The 9,555-nt window shown below is 39.4% G+C and overlaps 1 protein-coding gene across 1 annotated transcript in view; it reads left to right on the forward strand.

Annotated features, from left to right (window-relative positions):
* The window catches only part of THADA (thyroid adenoma associated), a gene marked incomplete at its 3' end in the record, with an annotated part of 165,493 nt that extends 156,190 nt beyond the window's left edge, over positions 1-9,303 (forward strand). Inside the window, exons 36-38 of the mRNA XM_009579153.1 lie at positions 6,650-6,816; positions 8,004-8,338; positions 9,255-9,303. Of these exons, the coding sequence (XP_009577448.1) occupies positions 6,650-6,816; positions 8,004-8,338; positions 9,255-9,303 (551 nt within the window). The remainder of the gene's footprint in view (positions 1-6,649; positions 6,817-8,003; positions 8,339-9,254) is intronic.
* Positions 9,304-9,555: the final 252 nt, after the last annotated feature.

Below are 9,555 nucleotides of genomic sequence, written 5' to 3' on the forward strand. Positions count from 1 at the left end.
TGTGAGCTGTGGTTGTTTTGTAATAAAACCCTTTGAGTACAGGAGGCAAGGCTTGCATGGGAAAAGCTTATGTATGCATATATATATTTAAAAAGAGGGAAAAAAAAATCTAGTTGCTGAGTTGAAAAATACTGTTCTGTTCACATTCCAAAAAAGGGCTTGAAAAGATGATGAATATGTGTGTGCTTTTTTTTCAAGAAGGAACTTTAATTTTCTGCTCAGTCCTGAGCTGTAAGTTTCCATCATAATCAGACATGTTATTAACTCAGATCTGTTTATAATCAAAGTCAAAGCTGCGAGCAGCGTCACTGCCACTCTGCTCGGAGACTGCAACTATTAAGAAATTAGTTTTGATTAGTTTGTTTTGTAATAGTGTTGTGTTTTGACATCGTGTTGCATGATGTCAGGAAGGGCCTCTTTTTAAAGTCATCCTGAAAAAGCACGGTTATAAAACAGACTCAGGCAGGGAAATGGAAAACAGATGAAGTAGTTGTACGTCATCGAGGGAATGATATTTCTCGAGAGGATAGAAGTGATCTAATCGCCTTTGATTTTATGAAACACTATAAAAAGGAATCTGCTTATATATTAGATTTTACATAAATGGTCATTTTAAAAAGTGGAAAGTTTGATGTTTGTGAGTTAAAATGGCACAGTGCAATGAACAAGCAGCCTTTCAAGAGCCATCTGCCAACTATCCGGACGCAATAGTTACCGTTTCTGCATTTTCTTTTTTTTGTTGTTGTTCTTTTACTTCTCAGTTGTCCTTTTTTAATCTTAATGCCCAGAAGGATGATAGCACTGTAACATTATTTGTGGGGACTGAGGGGGTATGGACATCCCTTTACTTTCTATCTACTGCTATTGCTTTTCCTCTGTCCTGTTGTTTTTCTGGTGGCAAGACACCTGTGTGTTGCCTGGCTGTGGAGTTGCACAATTCCCATCTAGCTCAAAGTAGAACATATAAGCAGGTTATTCCAACATAAGAAATTCAGTTTCTAACCTCACTTTATTTACCACCTTATGTAACTCTTGGGTTGGGCCAGTGGGATTTTTTTCTTTTTTAAATTTGAAGGCTTTTAAAGTTTTGTGAAGCCTGTGCGTACATAAACACAGTATTTTAAGTAAAAAAAATACATCTGCAGCAATGCCTCGCTCAGTTCTCTTATATTTGATATGGTGAGAATAGGGGCAAACTTGATTTATTTAATACCAAAAAGAAGAAAACCTTCAATGCAACAAAAAGTGATTAGTGATTCAATAGGTGAAATTTTCCATTTGCAAATCTAATATTATAGGTATTAGTGACTGTGATGCTGAATCTGCCATCATTTGGATGGGAACCTGATCTCTTGCTTGGTATTCATCATCTTGTTAAGGTGATGTATCAGAAAACCTGAGATAAAACTCCAGTTTTGTCAAGCAATCATTCAGTGAGCTTTCTTGATTCAAATGTCCATGCTTGTCTGTGAAGCAAGAATACTACCTTATTTTACTTGGGTGTTACGAGGTACTGTATTGATAGTGATGTAGTCATGTTTATACCTAGGCAGGCAGCACTTTGTGCAGAAAAGTAAAAAATATTTTACCAATTTAGAGTATACCTAAAATACTTTCTGTAATTCCAGTTGAAGAACTTACCCTATATGTTTTCCTTGAAAATACTGCTGTTAGTACGCTGTTCTTTGTGAGGCTTTCTCTCAGGACTGTTACACTAAGCTTCCTTGCAGTTTTACTTCTCTTTATGTTTGTTCTGAAGACAGTGTACATTTAGAAAAATTGCCCTACTCTTTGATCTAAAATTAACTTTAGTTAACAATTTCCAGTATAAAACCAATTATAAAATGCTTTGTTAGGCAAGGAGTATGTTCTGCTTTTCTATTTTGCCTATATTTTATCATGGTTGTCCTTAAAATCTGTGTATATGCTCTTAATACATCCTTTCAGTTCTCCATAATATCACCAAGGCTTTAACAGAGAACAATTGTATAGTTGGAGGACACGTAATAGGCTACTAGAAGAAATATTTACATCTGGCATGATCAAAGCTTTTGGAGTATATGAATGTGTATGTGGGAGGTCTAATTTTTATGTGGGTGGATTCACAAAAGACTAAAACACTGCAGTACTTAACCCCTTTCCCTTTGTGAAAATTCACTTCCTCAAAATGAAAAAAACATGTAGTACCTGATGCTTATCTTTTGTTTTTCATTTCAAGGAGTAGTATTCATTCTTCTGCTTGTAAGTACTTGTTTAAAGCATAGAGAATTTTTTTTGTATTTCAGCCCCTGTAGTGGCTTATTTAGCGAGATGCTTATCTTGCTCGTGATGTTTTTGCATATGTTGGAACATACACACTTTTTAGAATTTAAAAAACTGATAATTTTAACACCATTTTGATAGTCTGTAGAACTGTTGTGGTAGGAGCACTACTGAATTTTCAGTGTTTGGTAATAGCTACGTCTTCAGGTTCGATTTCTGATGGCTTAGTTCCTGCGGCAGTAATCAGCTGTGAGCGGCTTCTAGAAATCTGTCATTTGAAATTTTTTATTCAGTTACTTTAAATAGTTACTTACATTATGAAAGGCTATAAATACTCAGTCATTTGACTCATCTCTGTTAGCGTTTTGTTTACATGACTCTGACAGGGAAGTTTCGGATTATAGCTGACCTGAGCTAACAGCTTGCTGAACGGGGAGGTCTCGCTCTCCCTTTGGCCTCTTTCCTTGCCCCCGCTGCCCTGTGATCCTCCCTTCCCCGGCTCCCAGCTGTACCAATTCTGACTGCAGGGTAACCAGTCCAGCCTGCCAGCCGAGCAGAAGAACCCACACGCCAAGTTGCATGCCAAATTCGTATTCTGCTATTCTGCGCGTTAATTTACCAGGTGATCAGCAGAGTACCTGAGCTGGCTGGAGGTAAGCATCAGGAGCCCATGGCCCGAGGGGGCTTCAGGGAGAGGAGAGCCACCTGCCCTTTTTGCCCCTGGTGAACTTCCAGCTTGCTCAGACCACTTTCTGAAGTCATAGCATGAGTCATGGACACAGCATCATGTGTAATATGTGGCTTCTTGAAAATCAGCCCTGTTTTGCAGGCAAATGATGATGTGTGGAGCAGTTCTTGTAAACAATTAATACGTCAGTGAAGACATGTACGTTTATTTTTAGAAGACATACACCTTTTGTGGGTATCTTAAAAGATTTTGTACGTGCTTACAGCATCCATTGCTGTTACTTTTAGAGCTGGGGTTCATCAAAGCAGTACAACATTTTCCCCTCTGAAAGCGTTTTTTACCTATTAAATCATGGGTATGTATGTAACTTTGCTTGCTGTTATTTATCTGTATTACTTCAGCACTCCAGGCTTAGGGAGTCGATAGACCTTTTTTGGATACTTGCTCCATCTCTTTGTTGTCCTTGAGGCAATGGTAGTCCCCAAATCTGATCTTGAACTATTCTAGCACCAAATTTGTGTGAACTGGTATCAAAGTCAGTTAGTATCAGTGCGCTTTGTAAGTAACGGCAGCTGAGGAAGGGATTCAGAAACCATGGAGCCATTCCTGATGCTCTGCAGTAGAGGGATGGGATGGGCAGGTGGAAGCAAAAATTCTTCATCTGCCAGAGTATGATCTGTGTCAACACTTCAAGGAGGCCGCTGTGCTATCTCCTCTAGCACAAAACCCAAGGTGGGTAGGCTCTTACCCAAATTTTTGAAGCCTAAGTTTCAGCATTATCAAAGTAATGTTGCTTTGTTTTCCTCTGGTCTCAACATCAGAACTGATGCATGAGTTCGGTTGATCAGTTAAATGGTGTCTGCAGTTCACAGAAGGGCGGTAGGCATCTTTTGGGTCAGTACTGTGTTCAGGGTCTTCATGTTTTTCCTGTGTGTTAGACCTCCTTTATATGTTTTTCTTGTTATTTTTTTTCTCTTCTCTTCTTTGGGGAAAAAAAAAAAAACCAAAACACTTTACCATTTCCTTTGCTGCAACACAAGGATTCCCTACAAGATTGCTGTGCTATGTGACCACAAAACTGCCTTTTCTTATGTTGAAAATTTGCTAGCAAGCAAGTTCAGTCTAAGCAGTACCTCAGCATTACTTGTTTTGCTACCTCTTGGTAGTTTTCAGCATGTTCACGTAATAACAGAATTAGAGGCCCCAATGCATGTTTTGGTGCATTTCTCAGTAGTCCAGTGTTCTCATTGACAAAGAGAGCATCACCATATTTGTACTTCAGGAGTCTAAATCTTAAAAGGGAAAAAAAGACCCCAGAAAATGGCAGGTACTTTAAATATCTGCAGTTGTATCTATAATCAGTCCTCCGAAGCAACAGCTAACTTCAGGAAGACAGACAGCAGTGGGACATAACATGTTTGGGTTTTAGCTCCCATCATCACTTAATTTGCTAAATATTCAAATACAAATAAAGTGACACAAGCAAGAGATATTATATAAATATTGACAATCGGAGGCCTTCAGTAATCATCCGTAAAACTCTGAAGGATCATCAGAATTCAAAAGAGCTGGGTTTAAGATGTTGTGTTTTGTAAGTGTTTGTAACCGGGATGTTTGTTTCAGGCTCAGAACCCTGCACTCCATTTTCATTTCTGTTCTTCCACTCTTGAGGATTGCCAGTATTTTTGAGGTCCCCATGGCACTTGAATGAAACTGTGTTTTCTACCTGAGCCTAAGCAAATCAAAACAGAGAGGACAACCATTGTACCCATTCTTGGAGTATCAGACTGGTACCAAGTAGGGCACAGAAACAGAGAAAGCAAGTTTAAAAAAAAAAAAAGTCCTAGAAGGAAATGTCAGCAAAAACAACACCTAAAATAAATGGTGTGGGAATGCCGCACTGCACCCCTGCAAGCTCTCCCTCACGGACAAAGCTGAGGGATGTCCTGATACAGTGATAAGTCCTAACATGAAGAAAACACAATTGAACATTTGATTTTACTGTCTAGCAGAGACAAACTGCGTATGTAACATTATTAGTGTCACCAAGAGATTGACTGCCTGCTTTCCTGTTGCTTGTTCAAGGAGATTTCCATTTACCCTCATCTAACTCCAAGATAAAGAAGGGACCATCTGTTCTTTCTCCTTCACTCCCTTCCTTATTATGGTCCTTTGTTCTCATGGTCTCAGATACTAATTCATCCTCCCCAATGTCCTCGGTACATTGCCTGGTCTGTCAAATACCGTGTACCCATCTTTCCGTCGGTCTGTGTTGTCCTTAGTTGTTTCCTGCGCTCCCTTATTCATTGGCACACGTATTTGCCTAGTCCTGGTGTTTTACTGTACGTTTCTCTGCTGTGCCAACGTACTCTAGAAAACCTGCAGCTGGCCTGAGGCCCTGGGAGGTGTCACAGAATAGAGGTCCGTGCTGCGGCTCTGAACGTGGGTTGTGAAGGACAGATCTCAGCTGCACTGCTATGCCTCTTTCATGTCAATAATCATTCTCCTTCGTGAGAAATGCTTAAATACGCTCAGACACAAAAAGTAAGGTCTGCCTTCCGTGTCTGTATGGATTTTTACCGAATAATTCTGATTCCGCTGTGTTGTCTGCTCGCAAAAGACAGCCTTCAAGAATGACATGTCCTTATGATATCGCCACTTAGAAGACAGACCATTCAGTGAACAGTTGTTCTTTTGCTGGTGACTATGGACAAGGATGAATTTTGCCAAAATCCATTTTACAGTAATGGGGATTTTACAGGGGCTTGTTCATTAGCTCTCCTTTAGTCCTCTTTCTGCATTCCCATTAAAAAGAGAAATTGCATTAATGTTACCAGTGGAGAAACTCGTACCTGTGAACGCAGTTGTTGGAGTTCTCGTGCAAACGGGGCTTCTGGCATTTTTATGTACTCCGTTATTGAGGGCAGCCCTAGGAACCATACAGTTAAAACAGCATCTGCCCAAATAGAGCAGTGGGGAAGTTTAGGGAAGAAATGCGGTGTGGATGATGGCTTTGTGTACGGTTCTGGCATGATTTGTCGGTTTCTTCGCTCCCTCGGGAAAATACTGTAGCAGCCGATAGCAAAACCTGTATAAATACAGCTCTGTGATGGTACTGTAAACAGTGTCTGCCTTGCCCTTCTTTAACAGCCCCGAGCCCGTCTTGCATGCTTGATCTCTCTGACATATGTATGCATGTGTGTGTATATATATGTATGTATGTATATCTTTATATAAAAGAGATTGCAAACCAAATAATAATTCATTTTCTATCCCAGCCCTTTAAAAAAATATAATGTGCTGTAGGTTTTGAGTTCCAGTGAAACATCAGATTTAAGGCATAGCTGCAGTTTTGCAAAAATAGTCACTGTGTAATAGTGTCAGGACTGTCTCTGGAGATGTTTCTAACAGACATCTTTGTATATTTAAACCCAAATTAATGAATGTCACTGCATGGCCAGGAAAAAAATATTAAGCGTCAGCATTTTCAGTTGCTTGGTGTATTATTTTGGAATTGAGAAGAGGCCCCAAGTGGTACAGAAGTAAACATTCATCTAACTTTTTTGCAGTATAATTCATCATTCTAAATGTGCTTGTGTAAATTCAGCATCTGTTTTCAAGAAATCATTTTTGTGATGATTTTATTTGAAAATGTTTGTGGTCTTGCTATACGTTGTTACGCCTATTTTCTCTCAACAGAGTTTGCACTTAGGATAGTGAATGCTCCAATGGCCTTGGATTTAGCATTCGGCATACTGTGTGAGCTGCTCCAGCGGTGGGGGGAGATCCGTGCCGGTGTACCGATCCTGCTGGAGTGGCTGCTGGGAGACAGCGATCTGAAAAGAGACTCAGAGACTTCAGCCCCGGTAATTTTAACAACCAGTTGCTATCTCATGTTGGGATCGCTATGTTTCTGCAGTCTTGTGGTAGGAATAGAATGAAGTATCTCATCTGATGCAGCCTGATGATCACTACTCCAGTATTAACTGATTTACAATTTAAAATAAAAATTCACATGGATAGTATTTAGAATAAAAATAGTTTGATGTTTGTTTCCTAGCAATATCAGCATAAAATTAAAGAGACCGATAAGCAAACATTGAAATAAATCAAGAGCTACTTAAAAAATCATTGTTGACTGAAACATTTTGAGGCTGTAACTAACTGCGTTCAGTATCATTGCAGATGATGGCTTGCCTTGAATTTAAACTGCTGCTGTGGGTGCCAGGCACACCTGGCATTCAAGCACAGTGTTCTCCCAACTGCTGGCTTTTCCAGAGATGGCATTTAAATATTTGGTAACTTTGTGCCACCTTCCATACGACCAGTTTTGTACAGCGCACGGAACAGCCTCTCTCACATCAGTCATTGTCTTCAGAAGGATTATTTATGTAAAGAAAAACTTTGCCATGCTGGCTCTGTAAAACCTAATGCTGTATAATACACTGGGCTCTCTTTGTCTTGAAAAGACTGTAAAAATCAAAATAATGCTGGAAGGTAAACCGGAAGGAGCAGAAGTGGCTATGTCTTTGAGAAGTTCGTTGACAATTAATGTGACCCATGAAATATATTATGAATCTTTTCTTAAGCCTGTGGCTTAGGTATGCCTTTCTGATGTTTCACTGACTGATACAATTTTCCTTTTTTATTTAATCCACTCAAAAAGCTCCATGATACAGCAAATTACCATACTGGTTACAGAGAGGTCTCTGTGAAATGTAAGACAATTTCACAGGGGAAGGCAAGCACGTGTTAAGGATTAGGATTACTATTTACTTCCACTGTTTCCCAAGAGTTATACCATAACTGCCTGATTTTTGAAGGTAAAATTTCTTTGGCAAAGTAGGAACCTTTTTTACTGCGTTTTCTCAAACCTTTGAAAAATGATGCATATGAATTTTTACCTTTTTTTTTAATATAAAGAAGCTGTTCTGTAACAGCCTCTATTGTCATTATTTCTCTATATAACTTCTTTCATATCTTTTATAATTTTCTCATTATTATCAAGACCACAAGTCATTTTCTAATCACTGTTGTTTTTCTTTTTGTTAAGGAAGAAGATGATTACCTGTTTGATAAAGGGGAAGTGAATTTTTGGGCAGAGAAGTTGACTCATGTCAGGCAACTTAGTAAGCACCTTTTACAGCTTATATCAATGACTCATCTAACGTTACCAGATCACGGAGAACTTAATCGACTATCAAGAATAGCACTGGACCAAGCCCAGCTCGTTGGACACTTTCTTAGAGCACTACCTCTGACTCCAGAATTTTCCAAAACTGCAGAATTCACAAGATTGGCTATTCAAAATGAGAGACTATCGGTCTGCCTTAAAATATTAAATCTGCTGAAGTCTGATGATACTTGCAAAAATGAAAATCTGGAAAAGTAAATTACTAAAAATTCATCCTCAGGGAGCTGCACACATGTTACTGGATGGGCAGGGAGACTGAATTCTAACGATGTTGAAGGAATAAGGGATTGCTATAATGACTCCGGTAAACCTGCAACAAACTATTCGGCATTCAGGCTAAACCCACATTTTTTATATATGAGTCCATTGTTGTCAGATGTGCTGTGTGAGACTGTTCCTTTTAAATGCATTTGCTAATTTCATTCAGCTGAGCATGGTTTATTATAGCTACTGTAGGAAGTAAAGCAGCTAAACCTAATATTTTCCATTCATCCAGGTGCAGGCCACCTGTAGTTGCGTTACGTTTTATCCCACATTTTTACCTCCTGTATTTTAATGCCAAGAAAATGTTGAATTTTTTTTTTTTTTTCTTGGTCTCCTTTCAGGATGTGGAATGGTAATTATTAAATTAATATGGTATTTTTCTATTTTATTTTTAAGTGTTTCTAAAAGAAAAGAAACAAACCTTGGCTTCTTTGTCCATGACAATTTTTAGACTACATTTTAAATTTTACTGCATTTTCCTCTGGAGGAAGGCAAGGATTCTCACTTTGGTGGTAACCTTGTTTTGCACATGGAAACAGCTTTAGTTAGACTTTTGCATGCCTCTTTTTTCCTGTAAATCAAATAATTACTTTTATAAAATTGCTGTAAAATGAAGACCGCTGCGTTCAAAACAAAGCAGCTGTTCCGTTGCTCTGCAAGCAGTCTTGGAAAGTAAGGTCCTACTCAGTAGAGTTAGGCCCCCAGAAGCGTACCAGAAGTGATGCCGTGCTGCCGGGAGGTGCTGTCACCGGCGCTCAGGTGAGGCAGCTGTGGCGAATATACCCAGGTGGTCAACAGTGTCCTTGTCCGAAACACAAAAATGTTTGTTGTGCTTTGCAAATGTAGTTTTCTGGGAACTGAAATTGGATTTCAATATGAAAACGAGACATCGAAAGTAAGTATTTATTTAAAAAGGATACGCTGCGTTCCTCTAGCCAAGAGCTGTGACTTTACGTTTGCTCTGGCATAGCTGGGCACAGCCAAAGGAAGGATGTACGTCGGTGTACCTTGTTACTTCAGTCTCCTTGGAGGAGTAACGTGTCCAATAAACGACCGTTTGCTTTCAGTCTCTTCGCGTAATGGTACCCAATTGTAAATCTTGACGGCGACGGTACGGGTTAACGAGCGGTTCCCCCACGGCCGGGGC

The sequence above is a fragment of the Fulmarus glacialis genome, unplaced genomic scaffold, assembly GCF_000690835.1.
Source record: "Fulmarus glacialis isolate BGI_N327 unplaced genomic scaffold, ASM69083v1 scaffold3696, whole genome shotgun sequence".
Lineage (NCBI taxonomy): Eukaryota > Metazoa > Chordata > Aves > Procellariiformes > Procellariidae > Fulmarus > Fulmarus glacialis.